At 36.9% G+C, this 25,228-nt stretch overlaps 1 protein-coding gene across 1 annotated transcript; it reads right to left on the bottom strand.

Moving 5' to 3' along the window:
- Window positions 1-1,480: 1,480 nt before the first annotated feature.
- On the bottom strand, window positions 1,481-25,143 carry BORA (BORA aurora kinase A activator; the record flags this gene model as incomplete). Its single annotated transcript, XM_082859762.1, has 12 exons — window positions 25,072-25,143; window positions 23,987-24,154; window positions 22,182-22,288; window positions 19,061-19,106; window positions 16,185-16,266; window positions 11,999-12,064; window positions 11,179-11,235; window positions 10,540-10,766; window positions 9,499-9,631; window positions 7,040-7,650; window positions 2,835-2,966; window positions 1,481-1,546 (listed from the first exon to the last, which is right to left on the bottom strand). Exons 2-12 carry the CDS (start codon window positions 24,137-24,139, stop codon window positions 1,481-1,483), a joined length of 1,680 nt encoding a protein of 559 aa, XP_082715888.1. The 5' UTR covers window positions 24,140-24,154; window positions 25,072-25,143.
- Window positions 25,144-25,228: the final 85 nt, after the last annotated feature.

The raw sequence follows: 25,228 nt of genomic DNA, 5'->3' as shown, positions 1-25,228 counted from the left end.
GGTCCGGGAAGATCCCACATGCTGCGAAGCCTGCGCGTCCAGAGCCTGTGCTTCGCAATGGGAGAGGCCACAACAGTGAGAGGCCTGCATACCGAAAAAAAAAAAAAAAACCCTGTTTGGTAAGGACTATTATCCCCATTTAACCCGTGGGAGATTGATGGTTTATGGCCTATTTTGGGTCATAAGTGACAGAGGAGGATTTGAATCCAAGTTACAATCACAACTTTGTTGTTTCTTGAGTTTTGCTATTAAAAAAAAACACAGCCAGGGAAGCACCTACCCTTAGGATCTAGAATTCCTCTTATGTACAATTGTTTTAAGCTCCTATTAATTCTAAAGCCTGTGGTTAAGGACTCAGCCTCCTAATGCACTAATCTTTAGCAATGGCCCTAGGGGCTAATGGCTTTAATGTTTAGTGTACAGAGGGGAGAGGATGAGCCAGGTACGTAGCAAGAAACAAGTCTTGCAGGTTGGCAGGAAGTTTACAAGTTGCAGAAAAGTAAGGAAGGACGTGACACAATGATAGTATGTCTTTATTTCCTAGGGCTACGTATGAATTATTCCCTCCTGAATGAGACAGTTTTTAAAAGGTAATTTGTAAAATATGAGTATACATTCTCCCAAGGTAAAGAATATTTTCCCTCCAAATTATATACCCATTCTACTCCCAACATGAATATGTTTGTTTAATTTTAAAAATTTAGTTACATGTCTGTCCAACCCTAGCTTCATAAGCCTAAAACTCTATGGGAAACCCAACCCCCCCACCCAGTTTTTCCTGGTTCTCCTGTGTTCTTAACTAACTCCTCTCCATACAAAGGATGTTCCCTACCCTAGGGATGGAGATACATTCTGGGCATCCCACATTAACCCCACTAATAATAACACATGAAGATCTACACTTTTTAGACCAGTTATCACTGGAACTAAGAATTTCTACACTGAAATGAACAAACAGCTCAAGTATGAAAAGTGTTGGAAACCTGCTTAACCTCCTTTCTACTTCTTCGATTAAGTTTCCTTTCTAACTCACATTTATTTCTTTCACCAAGGTTATAAATTTGAATTCATCTGTATATTCACATACTTTTAAGTAAAATAAAACATAGCACCTTCACAGTTCCACATGTTCCCAGAACTTCTGCTAAATTCAGTGCTGTCAGTAAAGTGACCCTGTAGGGCAGGAGTAAAGTTATCACTCAAGTTTTTTGTTAAACAAACATATCACTCAAGGTCAGTACAAAAATATTTATTGCTAAAAGCTGAACTTGTACTTCAGTAACTTCTTTGAAAGTTCCAGGAGCTTTTCTGTTGTCACTAAATTAAGCCCTTGGTTTTTCACATTAAGGAGGGAAAGAAAAAAAGCTCAGCATGTTAGTTGAAGCAGTTTCTTCCCCATCACGATCACATTATGGATCCCATGCATGGAAAATATGTGAGGAGCTGTCCAGTTAGAGGCTTTGGTTCTGAGAGAGGTGCTCTACGGGCTGCTGCATTGAGGCCGATTTGCAATTTTCATCCAACACCTTTGCATTGAGTGGTCTTGCTGTGAAAAAGAAAATACCTTATTTTCAGTTTAAATAGGACCATTCAAGGATACAACAACTATGTGAACTGTTTTTAAAACTGAGATGCAAACTTCCTTATGCACTCTAAAGGGACAGTGAAGATACATTTTGTTACAAATCAGTATTCTGTATCATAAAAGTACTTCCTGTATCTTAATGCTTGCTTGCTTTTAAATGGACAACTACAATCCCACCTCATGACAAAACGGAGGAAAGGTAAAATAACGTGGCCTCCGTATTAAATTTGAATATTCATTTGGAGAGTTATGTTTAGTTGCACACTTGATATTTATTGTTTATTAATAAACTGGCACATAAAAATCAAAAATTCTCCTGATCAGTGCCTAAAATTATGATGGGATTCTTCAAATCTGAATACAGTTGTCCTTCAGTATCCATGGGGGATTGGTTCCAGGACCCCCAAGGATACCCAAATCCATGGATACTCAAGTCCCTTATATGAAATGCCATAGTATTTACATATATTTTAAATCATCTCTAGATTACTTATAATACCCAATACAGTGTAAATACTATGTAAATAGTTGCAAATACAACGTAAGTTCTATGTAAATAGTTGCTGGCACATGGCAAATTCAAGTTTTGCTTTTGGAACTCTGGATTTTGGGGTTTTTTTTGCCCTGAATATTTTTGATCTGAGGTTGGTTGAATCCATGGATGTGGAACTTGCCAACCATATACAGACATATCCATCCTATCTGGAGGTTCAGGAAGTGTTCACTTCAACAGTATACTTTTGTATAAATACTCAGTTTTTTAGATACACATGTGTTATCTCTAAAGGCTTGGATTTTAAGAAAAGAACCCTTACCTTTGAGTGCTCGTAACTGATGTGTAAAATCTCTCAGTTGTACTATTTCCCTCTCTAGTAATCAAGATGCTTTTTTTAGTTTAGCTTTGAGCCAATATTAGAGGCAAAACCCTCCACCTCCCTCCTATTGGGCACCCTCTCCTGTTCCCCTTTTCGCTTAAAGGAACTGATTTCAAGCCCCATTTCCAGAGCAGCGCTAGCTCTCCTTCCCCCACCTCTTCTCTTATGCTCCCTCATAGCAGAAGAGGTAGGAAAATAAAGTTTTGAAGCACTTTCTCCTGCTATTAAATGAACTGAAGACAGGATGAGGCATCAACAGATAGCAATTAACGAGATTTTACACAAAACGGGAAAAAAATAGGCTGAAAACAGTCACATTTAGTAAATACTTAAAAAACTACAACCATATCAAGCTTTCTCTGTTTTTTCCATACCTTTATATTAAAAACTTGAGATTTATTCTCGACTTCCAAGGTTTGTGCATCACTTTCTTTGCAGTAACTTTCTGCTCCAACCGTATCCATGATATTGCTTCCACAATTCTGTGTATTATAGCCACTATCCATCTGACCGGAATGAGAGGGAGAGAGAGAAAAAAAACCACCACAGGTAACATTGCAAAGTGTAATTCACTTGACCACAAAATTTATTTTGAGGAACTTTTATGTTTAAATAAGTAAACTTATTTTAAAATATTTATATAAAATATATATATGTAAGATTTGGCTTATGTAATTATATATAAAGACAATATTTTAAAATATTTAAATGAATCACTATATACTATTATTCACAACTGAATGATACAATTTAATATTGTATTAATACAATTTAATATTGATCATATTGAATGAATTTAAAAAGTAATAAACATAAAATTGCTTGTTCTTCAAAGTAGTTACTACAATTCCTTCTAATAAAACATATCTTGTAATTTTCTTTATTTTTTTTAAATTCTAGGTTATTTTATTTTATTTTATTTATTTTTTGGCTGCGCCACGCAGCATATGGGAGCTTAGTTCCCTGACCAGGGATCAAACCCACGCCCCCTGCAGTGGAAGCGCAGAGTCTTAACCACTGGACCACCAGGGAAGTCCCTGTAATTTTCTTGAAAGTCAGTGTACAAACCACTAAGAACATACTTCCCTGTTACTTTGTGCTCACACCCAGTAGATGAAAATGAAGATTACAATCAACTTCTTCCAACTCATTTACCAAGCTTGTCTTAAATGGCTTACTTGCATCTCTAAATAAAATTTACCTAAATGGCAAGCTACCTTTAAGAGGATTCAAAACAATACACATTTTTTAAAAGGTGGCTTACATTATACTCATACCCATCGCTGAAATAAAAATCTTACCTTCATAATAATACCACGTACATAATGGCTCTAGATGTTAGCTCAGCTTTTCATTTTAATTAAAATTACAGCATTCTACAACACACTGTTACAGCCCAAAAGAGCAAAAGAAAAAAAGGGACTAGCAAACTTCAGTTTTGGTACAAATATGACAAATATTTATTTCATGAGGGCCTAAAAAAAGCACCAGCCCTGTATGGCGCTCCATGTAATATACTTATTTTCTCCTTGCAGCACCCTATTAACTTCACAAATGAGGCTAAGGTTCAGAAAGGGTAACTTTCACAGTGTCGGAATGAGATGACGAAGAGCTGAGGCCCCACTGCCCCTGTCCACTCACTGCACACTCCACACTTAACGTGCACAGTGACGAACACCAAACAACACAACCCACAATGCAGTCATCTTGCACTTACGCCCTTTTATGCAAATTATGATCAGCGAAGGAAAGACTACATTTGCCCCCAACACAAACATAAGAATAGCCTAGAAAGTGCATTCTATCATCATCTTAAGAAAAATGTTTCCAGTTTTCGGGAATGGATGCATATTTGTTTACTCCTGGGCGTGACGTTCCATTTGAACAAAACCCTTGTGGTGCAGGGAGTACGGTACACAGGGAGTCTGTCCCACTCTCTAGGAAGAGAAGGATCATGGTGCCCCTAACATAACATGGTGGCTTACCACACTGGCTCCCATCCAGACCACTACTAATGTCAGTGCCTACTGTGTGCCAACCAGACAACACAGGTCATCTCGTTAACCGCCACAGGCGTCAAGGGAGACAACATGGTATTCCAAACTCTGGAAAGCCAATGTGACTGAAACAGAGAAGGAAGGGAATCAAAATGAGGCTGGAGAGTAAGGGAAAGGCCAGACCATGCAATGCTTTGCCAGCCACTCTACAGATTTTTAAATTAACACCAAAAGCAAAACAAACAAAAGAGTTACAAATTTAAGATGCAGAAATAAAAACTCAATGGAAGGGTTATTGTATGAAGTTGACCAAATTTCCCAAAAATTAGAACAAAAGGGAGTTAAAAAAAACTGTGAAAAGCTTTTAAATTGGAGAATCAAAAGGAGTTCAAAGAATGGTGAAAACGAGAGGAGAAATCTAAGATATTATTCAAGAAAAGACCCAAGAAGTGAAGGGCATGAGTTTACAGATCATAAGGGCCCTCTGAGTGCCCAGTACAACTGATGAAAAGGAACCCATACCAAATAATCACTGAAATTTCAGGATCCTTTACTCCAGAAAGGGATAAAAAGAGACCATATGCAAAAGATTAATATTAAAATGGTTTCAGATCTCTCACCAGCAACACTGAAAACAGAATCAACGAAACAAAGTCTGAAGGAAAATTATTTCCAAACTCAAATGTGAGAGAATAAAGAACATGTGATCAGACGTGCAGTATCTTGAAAAAGGTACTCTTTCTCAGAAAGCTACTAGAAAATGTGTTCCAGTCAAGTGAGAAGTAAACCAGGAAACAGAAGAACAGGGTACAGAACATGCGAGAGGTTAAGGGAATTCTCAGGATGATGAAGGGATATTCCAGGAATACAGCTGTGTACAATGCTTGGAGGCCAACCCGTCACAGTAAAGCAAGTCAAAAGGCCCTGGGAAAATGTGACTGTCTTTGAATGTTTGGAGCTACCCCTGTGGTAGGAAAGAATGTATAGAAAACATTTTTAAACTACAAAATGTTCTGCAAACAGTACACATTATTATGATATGACCCAAAGGATAAAACTGAAACTGACTGATAGATACCACAGACAGAACCATAGTTCAGCTCGCTAGGGAAGAGGCTTGTAAATGGTGAGAGAAGTCCTCTAAGATGGGCTGGGATACCCCTGCAGGTACTCAGGCAGGGAGTGATGGCAACTTATAATGAGACAGGCTTCCAAGGGGTAGGTGGACTGGATGATTAATGTGTATTTCCATCTAAGTATTCTATAATGCTGCTACAGATGCTCTGAAAAAAAGAGGGAGTAAGAAAAAAGGAGAGCAAAAAAGTTAACAATACCTTTAAGGCTAAGTTTGACTGGATGCGCTTCTTTACTTAGGAACCAAATTTAGAAGCTGGAATATGAAAGCGATTCTAGTGTATTTTTTTGAGCAACAATCCTAGAAGTCAGGATAGGCAGCATAGGCATAAAATATGAGCAAAAGATTATATGTAATTTGGGATCATTTAAAATCCCTCCATGAGTTTTACACTTTAGCATGTCAAAACTGAGAGCACTAAAGCATTATAGAGTTGTTGTGAGAATTAGATGAATTAGTATCTATAAAGAGGTTAGAAGAGTGTCTGGCACATTGGAAGACTGTGTAGTGTTAACTATTACTATGGGTCAGTATAAACTTGGATTAAAGAACATGGAATCCAGACTGCCAGGATTTGAATCTTTTGACTCCACCACTTGCTAGCTATACAGGCAATTGACCGAACCTCTCTGACTCTCGGTTTCCTCATCTGTAAAATATGGATGATGGTATACCTATTTCACAGGACCGTTGTGAAGATTAAACAAATTAACATGTGTAAAGTACTTGGAATAATGCCTGACATATTGTAAGAGCTACATAAGTGTTAGATATTGTTACTATGAAACGGCAGGTAGAATTGCCTTTCTAGTTTAAAGTTCTTTCAAAACTCTCAACTCAAAGAATATGACAGTTAGTGGAACAAATGTCTTTCTGAAAGTAAGTGCTAGCTGTGAAGTGTATTTGTCAAATGAATCATGCTTTCCTGTTGCCAGATGTTGCAAAATTGGAAATGTATGATTACATGAAAAATGGTGGTTACAAATCACATTTTTTTTAAAGTCCAAAAGAAATATACATAAAAGTGCTCTAAACTGCTTTTCCTAAATTATATAAAGGAAAAACCAAAACTACTGTATTTTTAGAATACAAACACTAACCAAAAACTGAATTCTTTGGGAACTAGCTCCACAGGAAAGAGAGGTGAACCCTGAGAAGTTGCCGGATTCTAGCAGTTTGTAAAAACAGAGCAGCTTGATTTCTTTTCTGCTCTCTTATTTTCCTACTCCAAATAAATATCAGTGAATGTGAATATTAAATATATGCATCATCAGTCCAAGTTAAAAGAACTAACCCTCTTGATATCACTTAGTACTGATTAAAAATACATATGTAATGCTGTTAAGTCTCACATACAACCCATTTTCTTTCTCACTATAATCTTACAAAAGAAAGGACGAAGAACAAGGGACCAAGGAAAGGACTCTAGAATATTCAAATACCTTACCTGAATGTTACTGCTTTCACAAGGAATGACACTGCTTTCTGCGAGAGGTGACATGCACATGTGAGAGTTTTCAATACTGAAGGCGATCCCACTCACAAAGTCAGTCATGGGTAAACTCCTATTATCAACGGGCTCCTTAATCCAAGTGGTCTCATCTGCTATCTCTATGGGATCGACCATATCCACAGTGTTATTCTCCTTCTCACTTTCCACATCCTGAAGCAGTGCCAATTCTTTCTCAGAAGCACCGGACTGGTTCTGGGTAATAGACATGGCGGTCACTACCAAGTGTGCGCCATGTGGACAAGTGTCACCATCCAACTGCGGCAGGTGGACTCCAGCCGTGCCCATGGCTAGGGAGGAGGCGTCTGTGGAAGGAACATCTGCCTTGTCTCCTTCATCTTCGCTGTGAGCCTCGAGAGTAAAAGGTACCCGAATCAGTGAGGGCCGATACTTAGCACCCCCTGTACACATCTCAAGTCTCATAGGAGACCAATTTTTAATTGGTGAGCAGCCATCTATATAAGGACTTCTGATACACGGATTGGTAATTCCATTAGAATTTGTTCCAGACGAAGCATCAGGAGAATGGAAAGTTAACTTCCTTTGCTCTAAAAGATTGGGAGTGGAAAAAAAAAGATTGGGAAGGAAAAATCACATCATGAAAACATGGACATGGGAAAGCCATTACTAAATGGTCATCATCATGTTTCATGCCAGAAAAACTGGATTTCTCTAACAGTGGTGGTGTTTCCTGAAGTGAAATTTTGGTGTTAAAAATAATAGCACAAATGAATGTGTATCCATAAACAGAGTGAGGCTCTTCAAAATATAATTCCTCTGGCAAATATCCTCAAGCATATTGCTACTATAACAATGTTGTTCACATCCAAGATAATAGAACAAACCAGCTGATAGCTGCAAATTAACAGCTGTACCTGGTAAATGAAATATGTAATAATCTATTTCTGTTTATGTAAAATACTATAAGCAACATTAAAAGGCAAACAAAAAACTGCAAAATAATATTTCCAACAATAAAGAGCTTAACAATGGTTAACAAAATGATCAAAATGCCTTAAAAGTTAATAATTTTTATAGCTTCGTTAGCTTAATAAAAACAAAAGTTTAAAAAAATGGGCAAAAGGATATAAACAATCCTCCCAATGGTAAATGAACATATGAAGTGTTTGGTCACAAAAATAATAAAAAATATGGAAATTAAAGCAATGAGAGACCATTTGTTCAACAAAAACACTGAAGTCTGAACTAATAATCCCCCCAAACAAATGACCCATAAACATTTGGAAAAAGTTCAACATTGTAATAACCAAAGACAAGAAAATTAAAGCAGTAAGAGACCTTTTTGTAATGTACCAAATTAACAAACATCAAAAAGGATGGTAAGACCAGTGTTGCTAGATGGGGAAAAAGATGACTTTTCACACACCACTGATGAAAATTTCAATTGGTACAACTTCTTATGAAGAAAATTTGATAAAATTCCTCAAGAGCCTTAAAAACAGTCATCCCCTTTCACCAAATAATTCCACTTCTGAGAATTTAACCTAAAGAAATAAATATGTACAATACACTGTACATACAATAAAAAAAAGAAATAATTTAAATGTTTATCAATGATTGAAAACAAAAGATACATCTGTGAAATGGAATATCATATAGTGATTCAAAATCATGGTTTCAAACAATAATAAATGACTTGAATGACCTACGAAAATACTCCTAATAGAATGCTTTGTGAAAAAAGCAGGATATAGAACTATGTGTGTGTGTGTGTGTGTGTGTGTTCATATATGTATGAAGGTATATACACACATACACATGTACATATATAAAAGGAAGACTAACAAAAATAGTTTTCAGTTTTCCAATTTTATTTACTATGAATAGGTTTTGTAAACTATGAATAATTTTCAAGAAGTGCTATAATTTTTTTCAAGGAAAAACTGACATATTGCAAAGAAAAATATGTAAATTCTCACACACTACCTAAAAACTTTACTCAAACAAGTATATCTTTACACAATATCAATATGAATATCTGATTACCAAAGTCTGAACCTACACACTGGAAGGCATACCGAAACCAACTTATCTCTACGACAGCCATCTTTCTTTGATTCTGCTTGTAAGATGTTTGGTATAAATACTGCTAGTCAAATTACCTGTATCTGACATGAGAGCAGAACTTTGCTGAGAATTTCAGTCTTTGAAAGTAAATTGTTCCTTTTGTTAAAAAAAAAAAGTAAAAAAAAAAAAAAACAAAAAAAGTAAATTGTTCCTTTTGTAAAAAAAAAAAAAAAAATCCAAGTTTCTAAATTTTAAAAGGGTGAGTGGTCATTTGGAGCTCTGTAGTTAGAACAAGCTAAAAAGAGACTCTTTAATAACAAATATTGACCATATAAAATTTTAATTGGGGGTTGTATTACAAGACATACCTGAGAGTGGTGTCTTTCCTATTTGAAATGCAATTGGTGAGAAAGTGGGTGAAGAAATAGGTGAAGGACTGGTTATGCTTCCCAAACTGTATTTTTTTGCACTACCCTGAATAGGGCTAGAAGAAAACTGCCCCTGTGATAAAAATAAATAAATAAAATTAAACGGTTCTCTTCCTTAGCTCTGTTACACCAAGTGCTATTTATCTTTATTTTTGAAACACATTCATAAACTAGGTTGTATAACTTTGGTTATTCACCAGAAAGCAAGATGCCACCTTTGCTTTGTGGCAAAAGGCAAGACACCAAAAGGCAGGCCCACAGACACACGAAAAAAACTTATGGTTACCAAAGGGGAAGGTGGGGAGGGATAAATTAGGAGTTTGAGATTAACATATACACACTACTACATATAAAATAGATAATCAACAAGGATCTACTGTATAGCACAGGGAACTCTACTCAGTATTTTGTAATAACCTATAAGGGATAAGAATCTGAAAAAAACATATATACGGATGTATAACTGAATCGCTTTGCTGTACACTTGAAACTAATAAAACACTGTAAGTCAACTATACTATAATAAGAAAAAAAAGGTAAAACAACAACAACAAAAAAAAAACACGCTAAAAGACAAGGCATCTTGTAACAAGGATAGTTAAGAAGACTGTTCCAAAAATTCTGAAATAGAATATACTAGAGAAGATAAAATATAAATGCACCGTATTTACACAAACCAAGTAGCAGTTTATGAAAAATTTTAAGTTAGTCCACTAACACCAATCTAGTTGTGTTATACTGAAACTCTTCCGTAATTCAGTAAGTACCTTACCCTGAAATTCCTCGAGACTCATTTACCTCTAAATACAAAATTGGAGAGTCTGACAAAAAGCATTCCTATACCTAATGACAAAATGTGAACTAGGCTAATCCGCATGAAATATAAAACCCAAAAGACAATCATTCCTCTTGACAGCAATAGGAGCATCTAGGTCCAAGATGCCTATAGCCAACCAACCAGCCACTTGGCCCACTTCTTACCGAACTCGGGGTCTGCACAGGGCTCCTACACTGCACAGGAGATAGATCTATTGAATAAAAAACCTCAAGTGATGCTTGAACACCACTACGAGGACTTCTGGGAGAAGCTGGAGGTAAGGAGTCAGAGATACTTCCGTTGCCATCTAAAAATAGCTTTCTTCTGAGGGATGAAGAACTGAGGTTTCCGGGAGATTGATCTGCAAATTCATCAGCTCTAAAATAGTCACCTATATTTAATATTAACAGAATAAAAGGCAGAGCTAGTCATTTGGAAGAGCAATTATATTTCAGTTGTCTGATGTTTTAAAAACCAGTCTCTATGTTTGAACTGTTTTCCAAAAAGAGGGCAAAGTTTAACTGCACAGGTGCTGCTTGAAATCTGAAACGATTCCTTCTTTTTTTAGTGCCTCATTATTAGTATGGGTAGTGCCAATAAGATGTGTTCATGAATAGTTTATGTCTATAGTTAAGTTCACTATGATAAAAAGGCTAATTCAGGCCATATTAAAGAAAAATGAGAAATTTCAGGCTTCCCCACTTCTTTAGAGGAGGCATTGCCACAGATTCCCACTTACAAAAGCCATTAAAACAAAACCTTTTATTTAAGTTATTAAAGGTTTAAACAAATACAATACTTACCTAATACCTTTTCTAAATTAAAATCCACAGGAAGAGACAGCAATGTCTGGCAAGCAGCTGGAAGCAAGCAGATAAACACAAACATGGTTAAATCAATGCAAGTGTATCCCATGCAGTTTAGCATGTGCTTCCCCATCAACCATCTCCCCATGATGCTCCAGACAAACTGAATTATCTACTTTACGCATCCCATTCCATAACATGCCACCTTCCTGTTTCCCACACTTTCCAGCACTGATGTAAACCTGTTAATGGTAAAAGATAACTTCTGGTTGTGCTGCTGGCACTTGTATCAGAAAAGAAGCCAGCCTGGGTTTCCCTGGTGACACAGTGGTTGAGAGTCCGCCTGCCGATGCAGGGGACACAGGTTCGTGCCCCGGTCCGGGAAGATCCCACATGCCACAGAGCGGCTGGGCCCGTGAGCCATGGCCGCTAAGCCTGCGCGTCCGGAGCCTGTGCTCCACAACGGGAGAGGCCACAACAGTGAGAGGCCCGCATACCGCAAAAAAAAAAAAAAAAGAAGCCAGCCTATATATATTTGGGGATAGATTTCCCAATATTAACAAATTTTCAAAAGAATGCCTTCCAAAACCAAAATTCGATTCACATGATTTGAATCACAAAATAACACACTATTGACACTTCTCAAACATGGATGGATATATCTATTCTGTTTCTCAAGGTCAGCTTTCATATAGCTTATTCATAAAAAGTAAACAGCTTCAATTCCAGAGTGAAGTGTTATCACATGTACTGAAATTAACATCAAATGTCGCTTAATATGGAACATACTTCTTTTCCAATTTACATTCATACTCACCATTGCTTGTCTCAGAATGTATGGTCAGCTTTCTTCCAATTGGAGATTCATTATTGACGTTAATACCTGTAAAACATTCTAAGTGAAAAATCTTACATTTTCTGTTCATTTACTTTAGGGTTACTTTTTCCAGAGTAAAAAAATGAAGTGTGGAAACTTTTACATTTAAAAAATAAATGTCTGCATATGTAAGTATATAACTTGGCATGTTTCTGCTAAGTTTGTTTGTTTTTTTATTGATTGATTGATTGTCAACTTCGAGGAAGCATAAGGATAAGACTTAAGGATTACCACAGCAAGTAAGGCGGCACCAAGAGATACTTTTTAGGGAAAGCAGCGGTGCTCTACATGACGTCAACCTTTAAAGGTTGGGGACACACGTTAGTCAACGTCAATGTCCTCAAACAGATCCTCTGTTGCTTGATGCTTTTCCAAAATGGAAATAGATAAATTGTCGGAATTAAAGCACCAGGCCATTCTGAAAGAAACTGAAATTTGATCAATAAAACCGTGCTCAGTTTTCTTTTTTTCGCCGAGAGGAGTCAAAAATATGTGTCCAAATAATTTTTTTAAAAATCTGAAGTTAATGACTAATATTAAGCTTCTTAACTTGAAAAAGCACCAGGTAGTAAATAAATGGGTGAAAAAATAGAATTCTAGATTCAAATGCCTTCTCTGCTGTAGGCAGTGTGACCTTCTAGAAGGCAAATGCAACCAAGGCACTCTGCTGCGAAAACCCTGTAATGGCCTTGGTCTTTAGGCTGGAGTCCAAACACCTTAATGGTGTAAATAAAGCCCTTCCAAAACCTTGTCTCTGTCTCTAGCACAGCTGTCCTCCAACCAAACATTATCTGAATACCTTAAAAAACAAACAGGTTCTCTCTCTCACCTCTAGGTATTTCTAATATTCTTTCCTCTCTGACTTTTCTGCCCTATTCCCCGAGTCCGGCTAACTCAAGTCTCAGCTTAAACTGTGTCTTCCATCTAGACAGGATTATTCTCACACCACTTTTCAACTGTATTACAAGTGTTTTCTTGGTTGTTTCCTCTAAAAGGACTTCATAGATAACTTTAAGACCACAATCAAATGAGGAAAAATGGATGGATTTGATTACACCAAAATAAGAATTTCTAGGTAACCAAAGACATCAAAACAAAAGTAGCACATATGTGACTGGAGATGACATGTGAAATGTTTAGAACTAAGATAACTACAAATGTAACTACAAGGTATCTTAGAAATTCAAAGGAAAAAAAAAGAGACAACAACTCCAATAGGAAGGAATTAGAAATAGGCATTTTACAAGAGAGGAAATAAAAAGGCTGTTAATATATGAGAAATGAAAATTAAAACCATCATTTAGAATGTCAAACAACCCATGAGAAAGGCAAAAATGTGAAAGCCACGTACTGGCAGGGATGTGGGGATATGGGAACCCTAGGCACTGCGGGTGGCTGTGCAGACTGTACAGTCGTTCTGGCGAGCAGCCTGGCGCCGCACAGTCAAATCAGAAAACATGTAGCCTATAACTCAGAAATCCTCAGCCTATGTATAGTTCCCAGAGAAATTCTCCTTCAAGCCCATAAATAAAAATGCAATGGGTAGTACAGTCATTGAAGCACCTTGCTGCATAAATTGCTGCATAAAAATTGACAGCATAAGCTAATGTGTACAAACAAAATCATTGTTCCCCCGACTCACCATTGTCTTTGTTATTCTTCGGGTAAATAACACTGAGCACTTACCATGTGCTAGGTACATGATCTTCGAAGTATTATCTCATTTCATCATTTCATAGGGAAGGAGAGTGAGGCACAGGAAAGCTAAGTAGTTCACACAGCTACTAAGCTAAACTGGGCATGACTCAAACCCAGACGGCATTACTCTAGAGTGAGGGTCAGCAAATGATAGCTCATGAGACAAATCGGGCTGGTTGCCTATTTTTGTAAATAAAGTTTTACTGGAACACACCCACACTCATTCATTATGTATCATCAGGGATACACTTTCATGGTAAAGCAGTAGAGTTGACTGGTTGCAACAGAAACTGTATGGTCTGCAAAGCCTAAAATATTTAATATTTGGTCCTTTACAGATAGAGGTTGCCAATCTCTACTCTAAGGTAGTGTTTTCCAGAACTTTTTCTGTGATGATGGAAATGTTCCATATCTGTGTGGGACAATATGGTCACCACTACGTGCGGCTACTGAGCACCTGAAATGTGCATGTATGAGCAGGAAACTAAAATTTCACTTTTAATTTATTTAAATGTAAATAGCCACATGTGGCTAGTGGCTACCATATGTCAAGAACTGTAAAGGGTCTGACAGGTTAGTGTGTCAACGTTGCATAGATGCTGGCTGAAGAAAGGAGGCTTCGGGTCACAGACAAAGGGACTTCATTATTCTCAGCACAGGAGGCAACATGAGCTTCATGTTCACGTCAGCTCCCTTTGCCCCCTCAGTCCCAAGGAAGGGACATGAAAGAGCCCAGGTGGATACAGCACACACAGAGGGTCTGTGCCCCAGCTGAGGAACCCTAAGCACGGGAAATCCCATTCTTTATAAGCTGCAAGCAAACCTGCCCCAGAGGGAGACGTTACCATTACTGCACTAGACAGCCAAACAAACCTACCCTCTGCTCCAGAGGGATACTCCATCTCTGTTTTCCAAGGATGTTCACAATACAAACATCCTTGAAAAAACAGCCTGGATCAAAACCTGTCCGTGGCGCTCTTCATGAGATGTATAGAAATGCGAGACCCACAGAGAACTGAACTATCTCCCAACACCACTGTAGACAGCACAGGCCTGCGCACCCCCTCCCACCCCCGCCAATTAACCACTGCACTCTGTCATCACGGGCTTGATGAGCACACCAAAGAGGCTGTATGTAGTATTTTTAGCATCTTCCTGATCTGCCTCACTTTAACTAAAACAGGTTACCTCGAATATAAAATGATGTTATAAAAAAGATCACATAACAAGGTTGATTCACCTGTTCAAAAATCCAGCATTAAAACACTGGGGGGAAGAAACCTACCATCTATGAATACATCACCTTGGATACAGAATTTTAGAGCTGGGAGGCATGTTATCACACAACCATCTAGTTTAACCCCTTGATTTTACAAGTGAAAAACTGAGGCCTAAAGAGATTGAAAAAGTTGATCAAGGTCACCCCTTCTGGTTTATAATACAGAAGGTCTACAACCCAGGTCCCCATCCACTACTGCATGCCACCTTTAGTTTGCAACGATTCAGAATCTGAACTGAGAAATGCTTACTTTTAAATCCAGGTTCTGCCACCTTATCATATCTGTAACCTGGGACAAGTGCTCTAACCTTTCTAAAACTAGATTTTCTCACTTATAAAATGAGACCAATAATAGCACCCACTTCATATGAGCTGTTGTAAGGAATACTGAAAGCACTTGTCTGGACACATGAAAAGTGCTCAATCCATTTTTTCTGTATTGTGTTTTTGATAAAGAATGGAACAAATATTCCCTGTTATACTGAGAGCATAATTAATGTATGCTATACAGAAGAGCGGGCAATTCCACTGAAATGAGGGATGCATATAAACAAGTAATACTTGAACATTGCTCACAGCTCAAAGGGCAGTGAGAGCAAATATAAGATAACCACTTCCTAGAGGTAGAAAAATACTTGAAAGATTACTGGCTTGCTCTTCAACTTCCTTTTTAATTTTGCAGATAATCAGCTGTATTACACTGTCCCAGAGGTCCTATAAATGCCCATCCTTCCTCTACTATTATAAGAAACCAGGAAATTAGCAAAAAGCAAAAGCAATTTAAGGATTTCATTAAAAAAAATTAACCTTCAAAATCACTGCAAAAATTAACAATTCAGCTCTATATTCAATACCAACTATTTCTGCATCTACAGATCCTCTATAACCATCATTATAACTGATATTCACAATGGTTATGAAGAAAAAGTTAAATTCAAAATAGAATGGCCAAGAAAAAAAAGAATTTAGTAAATTTTAGTCAAGTTTTGAATCCTAACTCTTAAATAGTTAAATCCTCTGGTATCCAGAAATTTAATTTATAGCAAGCTTCCTACCAAAGCAGATAAACTGACACTCACTATATGTTGTTTTACATTCATTGCTTTTTATTTTTATGATTTTTATTCAGACAATTTTTAACACACTCACATTTACTGGAATCATATTCTGAAAGCTGCTTCCCTTCATGATCAGTCCAAGGAGAGGGTACGATGACATCCTTAGTGAAAAACTAGGAAAATTAAAGTCATAAAATTAGGCATATGAAATATGAAAAGGCAGCTGTGTTAAATAACCATCAAACATGTTACATACTGACTTTATAGTTATATTTTAAAATTTCATACTTAAAAGCACAAATGAGCAAAGGTAAAATGGAAGAAATTTAAAGTATATATAAAGAAAAATGTTAATACTTCAAATCAACCACTTAAATTTGCAAATTAAGCTAAGGTTATTAATCATAAAGGAAATATTTTTCATTTCTCCCCCAATTTTTTTGGACACGGGGGGAGGCTGACAAAAGGGCGGATGAAGAGGGAAGGAATAAATGGAGATAAATGTATACGTGTAAGCTGGTATCAATAGTGTGCTGGAGCTGGCTTGTCCTGACTCTCAAGATCTAATAATTAAAATTTCAGGAATTCTGTGTATCAGTTATCAAACAAAGCCAATATTAAAATTATGTAAACTTAAATAAACTATATTAAAAATAAAGGTAATAAAAACTCAAAATCATCATTTGCTAATTGTTTTACTACATTTACCAACATCTATGCTCTTGAGGTTAATTATGTCTTTTGTGTCTGTGTGTTAGAATGCCTACATATAATGGTGTACTGCTACATTTCTTTCCCCATTCAGCGATGTCACATCACTAACTTGAAATTGGCCGTGGTTGGAGTATTTACACTATGGACAGCAGCAATCACTAAAACTCATACTCCTCCTACAGTCAGAGGGCCTGTTGTTAATTTACCAGCACACCACTGGCCAGTACACTCAAATGGAGATACAGCATTTGGATAAATGTGTTTCCTCTTTCATTCTGGACATAAAATTAATCAAGCCTAATACAGTACGTAATACAGTATTTTCCCCTCCCGTCTCCATGTTTTGGAGGTAACTCAGAACATTTTCTTCATATTTTGCTATACCTATGACAAAGAACTAACTTCCTTGACTAAACTACCTATGAAAACATGAAGAAAAGATGTTGAAAAAAGGAGGGCGGGAGGGGGAACAGAGATGATACAGACAATTCCCAGAAAAAAAGGAATATAAAAGACCCACAAACTCATGAAGCAAAGTATAAGTTCACTGAGAATGAAAGAGATACAAATCCGAATAACAAGATGAATTTTTAAAGTAATAAGATTAGCACAAATTAGAAGTTTGATAATAGCCAATATTGCAGATATGAGAAAACAGGCAGTATCATAATGTTGCCGGGAGAATAAATTGGTACAACCTTTTGGGAAAACAATATGGCAAAATCTACCAAAAGCTGAAAACTCAAACCCTCTGACTTAGCAAGTTCACAAAGATATACGTACAAGTGTGTTCACTGCAGCATTACTTGTGATAGAAAAAACACTGAACACAACCTACACATCTGTCAATAGGGGCTGGATTAGGCTATGATACATTCATACAATGGAATACTATGTATGCTATTTACTAATAACTGGTACATGCTGATAATCAAAAAAAAATTCTAAGAAATTATTAAGCAAAAAAGTAAGAGGCAAAACAGTATAAAAATGATGATCCTACTTATGTGCAAATATTTAAAGGACATGCGCTATTATCACACATGTGATCACACGAATCTGAAAGTGTACTCAAGAAATTTTACAGTAATTACTTTTAAGGAGTGAGACAGGGAACAAAAGGCTCTTCATTTTCATTTATATTTTTTCTTTGCAGTTTGTTTTTGTTTTTATTATGTGCATATATCTATTGTATTTCACATGCATACGTATGAATTTAATTTGTTGCTGATACATTAACTTCTGCTACATTGGCCCTAATCTTCACTCTGAATTCATTTTCTTAAGTTTTCTCCTGAATTTCCCTTTAAAATTAAGTCGAGAATTCAAAAGAGAAAGCATACTTCCCAAAATGTTGGGAAATGGGAAAGAGTCTGAGAATATTCAACTGGGGAGGAATCAAGTGACTGGATTAGAATTAAAATTTTGAAGTTATCAGATAGATTAAGAAGTAGATAACATTTGTCAGGAGTAAAGCATATGAAACGATTTCCTAAGAAATAGGCTATATCTGAAATATGGGGGCCAGCACATCACTGGATCTCTGAACATGCCATAGCTGAAGTCTTTTGGGGTGCAGAAGATCCAAGTGCAGCTAAGGAATAGAGGGGGCTAGTGAGAGAAAAAGGAAAAACAAAAAATGCTACCATGACATGAAGACTTTTGAGCAAATATCTAGATAGACATCGTTTATACTCTAAGAGTTCAGCAAACAAAGAAAGCAAGAAGTGAAAAACTAAGTTCATTAGTTTTATTAAAAAAAAAACAACGTACCTTTGGGATATACTTTTTCTATTTATCAGTACATTATATTTCATGAAATATATTCTATGTCTTAAAAATTCGAAGAACTAACAAGAACAAAAGATAAAACCGTTACTGAGGCCAATCTAGACTTCCAAGGCTTGAAAATATTCAACTTGCTCTATATAAACTCCAACTTGAAACAATGGTTTGTGCTCATCCAAGGCACAAGGAAGGCCGTGAGAATGAAAAGATGAACAAGCACAATAATGGCCAAATAAGAATTCAGTCTGGGGGAGAAAAGCACTCAACCTGTCATTACAACGAGAGGCGCTGGAACAGCTCAAAAACACTGGTCTTAGGGGAGCTCTGAGAGGGACTGGGGACGGGTAGGCTGGTGTGGGAGTTGGGACAGGAAAGGATCTGAAGGAAGTCTTCCTCTCTTAGAGGTGCTGTGCACGCAGAATCGATGCTTAACTAGCTTCGTGATCAGTAACAGTTTTAAGTTACCTCTTCAATGGCTTTTTGTCTTTTGTCTTCCACATCTTTATCTATTCTATACAGAGATAAAGAAGAAAAATAACCATGCCATTACTTCAGCAGATTGAACATTTAAAATAATAACCTTTCAAAGAAATCGTTTCTTTCCCCGTTGGAAACTGGCAAATGTTAAGCTCATTTTAAAAGAAAAATTGGGACCTTATCACATTTCATAAATGACAGTATTTAGATATTCATTCAGCCTTGTGCTGTTAGGCCTACCTCCCCCCTTTCCATTCACAGTTGGAACGGAATAATATTTTCTTTTAAAAGGCTTACATTGATACAATTTTTAAATTACTATTAACAATGTAAAGAAAGTAATTTGAATAAACTTTGCCCTTTAATCACCACAAATTAAGAAGTATGTCACTCCAAAGAAATCTAAAAATTGTCCAAATTCTTTTTCTTCAATTATAGCAAGTTTATCATAGTCGTAATTTTAGAATCAACTCTTACTCTGAAATAAAAGGAAAAAAAACTATCATCCTTACAGTTCTAAATAAACAGGCAAAATTATTAATTCTGAAATGAAATATCAACAATATAAAATTTGAAATATAACATATAAAACTTTGTCCAAACAAATACTTTTTTTCCCACTTTGATACATTATGCAATTATAGCACCCCAAATTTATCAGCTGTAAGTTTTAATATAAATTGTCGGGTCTCAAGCACAAGGCATATACTTGCCAAGGACTCAGCAGTTAGCCTTGTAGGACCACTTCTTTTTTTTTTTTTTTGGCCAAGCTGCCGTGCAGTTTGTGGGATCTTAGTTCCCTGACCAGGGATTGAACCTGGGCCCTCAGCAGTGAAAGCACGGAGTACTAACCACTGGACCACCAGGGAATTCCCAGGGCCCACTTCTTTAATCTGTTCCCAGAAAGAATACTTGCTTACCATCAATAAGTTGGTAAGACACTTTTTTCTCTCCAAATTTTTTCATGTATAACTTGCAGCTTAACAAAGCTTATAATAATGTACGTGTATTAGAAATTAAAATCAAGTGGATCTCTCAAATAAGGGAATTGTGAGAAAATAGACTACAATGATAATCCACATATCTCAGCTTGAACAGCCATTCTGAGAGTACTAACTCAGTTCTCTCCATCTTATTGTGGACATAAACAGGTCAAAATGACAGGGCATAACAATAACAGCGTACAGTATTAGTAAGCTCTGATCTAGCAATACCTCATTCAGAAACTTTCTGCTGTTTCATCAGAGGGCTTTAACAACCTGAAATGTTCAAGTGATGGCTAGAAGCAATGAAAATCAGTTTGGCCAAATACTGGAGAGCCTGATCATGGAAGGTTCTAAGGAGTCATATAGGGCAGGGTATCCTGACCAGCATGATGCATGCAGGGTCCAGTATTACAGGTATGCCCTGAACGGACCCTTGGTGGCCAAGGCAGAGAGGAGCTTTCAGGACTGTTCACCTCCTGTATGGACAGACTCATTTGTTTACACCAGGATGATTTGCAGTTCTCATTTTTATGTGTAGCATGGCATGAAAAAGGTGGAAAGCACTGAAATAGGGAACTTGGGTTAGAGAGGAAGAGACACTGGAAGCCTTTGCTTATTTCTAAGAAGGAATCAACATGTTTTAAGAGTATACTCACTATCCTCGGTAGAAGCCATAACCATTCACTGAATTACATGAGGAAGTTAAATTAAATCAGCGTCTTTCCCCCTCTTCTACGTTACAGGTCTATCTACTGAAATACACCAAGGTTCTTTTCACAAACCTGCTCAAACAATACAGGATTTACTAGTAAGTAAAGAAATGCTGTGTCACAACTTTGTTGACTACAGGGCAGGAAGAACCTCCTGTACTGCTTCAGTGCCTCACAGTGTTCAACGCATCTCTCTTGACGGTCCATGGTTCAATATACTGAAGAGAGGAGGCGAAGTATAGCACACAGTTTGTGTGAAACAAAAAATTTGTCTCATTCGTGACACATTTGCTTTCAGATATTCTTTTCACCTATTCTCTCAAAGGTATTATCTAGTGTTAAGTTAAAATCTTTCATGCTCTATCCCCATTCTAGTCCCTTGCTATAGCACTTTGGATGTGCATTAATTAATTATGAGGGGATGGTCATCAAGCTACCAAGCCAAAAGAGGAAGGGGTAGAAAAGCCAGATAAATATTTGCAAGAGCATCTCAATACGTGTACATCTTTGTGTGATTAAATTCTAGTTAAAGGGAAAAGAATTATTCATTATCTTATACCAATAACACATGTACCTTAGTACCAAAAATTAAAAGCTGATCATATCAGGATTTGATTATTTCAAATATAAAAAAAAAATCAAACTATAAAACTGACATCAACAAAAGAGTCCCTCAAACTATTACTGACTACTGCTATCTGTAATTTGTAATTACAGATGACTGCAGTTGGTAATCAAAAAGTATGCATGTTCCCCCAAAGAAGTGTATGGTCTCACTACATTAGGCATCATTAAGTAACAGGAGTCTAAGACACACTAGTACTTGTAAATCTATACAACACATCAACAAAAACATTAGTTAGGGCTGCTCTGACTACTAGGCTGATAATGTAAATCAGATCCCCAAGTGTCAAAGCTGGATGATGTCTAGAAAAGCTCTCTCTGTTGATAATGGATACTCTTCCATTCAATGTGTCTTAACTTGGTAAAGGGACTTTCAGCTTCCCTAAATGTAGGTGGTAATAAAACAGCATTTTACTCTATCCCATATCACCAAAAAGGAAAACAAAATAAAAATTCAATGGCAGAAGTCATAATCATGTACAAAGATACAGATTTCAAAATGACCTTCCTTCTACCACGTGCTGGGGAAGCAAAGGTGTCCCATAAGTAGCAGAGGGAGGAAACTGTCTCTAAAAGAAAAGGACTCCTACCCAGATCTGGAACTGTTAGCAAGGGGGTCTTGCTGGATGTAGTTCTTTGAGCTCACTGTTTATTTAGATAAGATAAATCTGTATCATAATTTTTCCTCCCTGATTTCTTTACAAATAAAAATGTTCAACCTTGGAATTTCCTATCTCTCTTCACTTGAAAGTATGTTATTACACTTAGGTGCGAAAAAGGAAAACTTACCGAGAACGACTTAAGTAGAAAGCTTGACGATGAATGTCTTCTGGGTCTATTTCTACAGGATTTATTACGGCTAGTTGATCAATAGACCATCTAAATTCCCCTGGAGTCTTAACAAAAGAAAGCGATCTTATGAGTAAAAGTATACTAAAATAGTTCATCAAAATGCTGACTTCAAATGTCAGCTTCAAAAATTAATGTGAATGGTTATAATATAAAAATATCTTATAGCTCATATTTTAAAATTTGACTTTACTACTAAATTAAATGGCAAATGGTAACCAAATCACACTAAATCAACTGACTTGACTGTATCTCTTTAAAATATCCAAGTCTTCCCTCTGGGTGATTGTTTAAATTACATAATAATAGAAAAATCACAGCGTATTAAAGGTATAGAAATTGCACAATTAACACTCATCAGTGATGCAACATGACCAAGTAAAACTAAAAATCTCTTAGAGTTATCAAGTCTTTATTTTCACCAAGAATGAACTGAAATTAAACAAAGTCCTAACTACAGAAGTGCCTGCAAAAGCTCATAAAATAGGTGATCCTCAAAATAATTATGAGTGGTAAGCAGTGCTGCTTTTCTATATTCAACTACCCAATAAACCAAAAAACTTATCCAAATCCTAATCTGTAAATTCAGAATATATTTTTGAAAAATCAGGCCTAAAACCCCAAGATGTCATGCATTCTTGCTTTGAGGATTAAGTTGCAGTCATTCTGTTAGTTTTATTAAGACTAACTAATACTATTCAATTTAAAATCATGAAGTCAGATAATGACTCAATATAAAGTGTATCACTGTAAAACTTTCCTCTAGTGCATAACTAGCTTCATGCTGATATGAATGTGTAGCTAGCATCAACAGCCACCCAGTTTACAGTTTCCTAGATAATTTACTAAGTTAAAAGATCAGACTTCAAAAGAACTTCTCCACTGTAGCCAATAACAGTAAAAATAAGCTAAAGAGATGAAGCCTTCCCTAATCTCCTAAAGAGCACGTTCTCTTCCATATCATCCTTGTGTTATAGCACATAACATATTCTCTTGAAGTTGCCAGTTTAGTGTGTCTATCCCATTAGAGGTTGACTTCTTTTTAAACAATCTGCAAGCTAAGAATGAATGGGTGACAAAAATCCAAAAGAATATTAGTAATTTACGACATGTGAAAATTAAATGAAATTCAAATTTCACTGTCCATAAATAAAGCTTTATTGGAACACAGTCATATTTATTGTTTACATACTACCAATGGCCACTTCTACAATATAAGGCAGAGGTGACTAGTTGTAACAGCAACCTGATGAGTTGCAAAGCCTGAAATATTTACTATCTGGCCCTTGACAGAAAAAGTTTGCTGACCCCTGGATGAGAGTATAAGCTCTTTGAGAATTTGTGTTTTATGACCCTGACTTGTTCAAGGTATAACCTCTATAGCTAAGAACTGTACCTGACAAATAGCACTCAAATAATGTTTGTTGAATACCGGAGAATAATTAGATGACGTAGTTTCTTCTTTATCATGGATTAGTACACATATCATCAACCATAGTAACTAGCACCACTCACAGCTGTAGGAAGCTAACATGCTATCTATTGAATAAAATAAAAAGAAATGCTAACTAAAAAAAAAAAATCCGGCTAAGTTATTTTTAGCCCAACCACTACATTATAATGAACATTACAATTAAAAAGAACATTCCAGATATGTATGTTCCATGATAAATTTCCCACTTGTCTTGTAAAGAAAGATAATTACATTTAAAGTTGTTTGGAAACACTAGTCAAGAATAACTTACTGGTAATTTTGTCGATTTAAAAACAGAAGGACTGGAGACAGTTTGTTCGTGGAGATTAGAGTAATCACCAGGACTTTCAAAAGGATTTAAAACAGGAATTCTTCCTGGAGTTTCAGGTGTTATTTGCATTTTTGATTCTCTGACATCTCCCATAGTACAGAGAGAAAACTAAAAAGAAATCAGAAGTATGTATAATAAAAGTACAAAATTCCCTAGACATTCATTTTGACAACTAAAATGTATTCAACAAACATACATTTCACAAAAAGAATTAACTCAAAACCTAAGCCTCCTGGGTTTTTTTTTATAAGCTTACACAAATGTGATCCTCTGAATAACCTGGAAAGCTAGAGAGGGAAAGTATTAGTGATATAATTTTGCAGGAGAATTAACAAGTTCAGAGAAGTTAAGTGTCTTGTAAGCTGCAGTCCACCAAAGGTGAATGAGTTCAGGTCCGTCTTCGAGACAACTAAATGTTCCAATAGGCACAAAACCTTTTTCCACTAAAGAATTTATACCTACAGTTTTTAATTCATTATCTCAAGTCTCTACACACTTTGAACATAATTCGGATAGCCCAGCAATTCCCTAACAAACTGCAGTTACTAAACAATTATGAATAGCGAGCAAACAAGAGACCAGGAAGTCTCTGGTCTCTCTGTGCACGGGTGCCTTTCTTGCACATTAGCCCCCGTCAGCAAAGAATGACTGATTAGGGCTAGGAAATTAACCGCTTTGGGTTGCCTCTTCTCAAACACCCTTAGCGAAAGGCTAAGACCCCCAGGATAGAAGGCGAGACTGCATTATTTCCCGTCAAGGGGGGCTACAACTAGAGAAAAAGAACCCACTCCTTGGATGGCTGACGTTGCAGCTGGCCTCCTCGGGTGAAGAACAGAAGAGGACACTCACGCCGGTGTCATCCCCAATCTTACTCGATCACTCTTTCTTGGCGCCCCCTCTTCCGCACCTACTCCCTGGCAGCTTCCACTCATCCCGAGGCGAGCGTGCAGGCCGGTCCGGAGCCGGGCTACGTGAGCTCTCCAATTCGAGACAGGAGGAAAGGCCAGGAACTACAAAGAACATACCTAGTGATGTGTACAAATAGGAAGCCCCCCAAAGCGACGCCAGGGCGCTTCCGAGGTGCCAGTCCAGCTCCCACGACAGGCACAGACTCTTTAACTCCCCGTTTCCGCGCTTAGGCCAACCAGAGCACGAGCCTTGCGCTCGACTGGCCAATCGCGT

This window comes from Leucopleurus acutus (assembly GCF_964270905.1).
Source record: "Leucopleurus acutus genome assembly, chromosome: 18".
Classification (NCBI taxonomy): domain Eukaryota; kingdom Metazoa; phylum Chordata; class Mammalia; order Artiodactyla; family Delphinidae; genus Leucopleurus; species Leucopleurus acutus.
The sequence above is the reverse complement of the archived record's forward strand: the minus strand, read 5'-3'. Positions and strand labels throughout refer to the sequence as shown.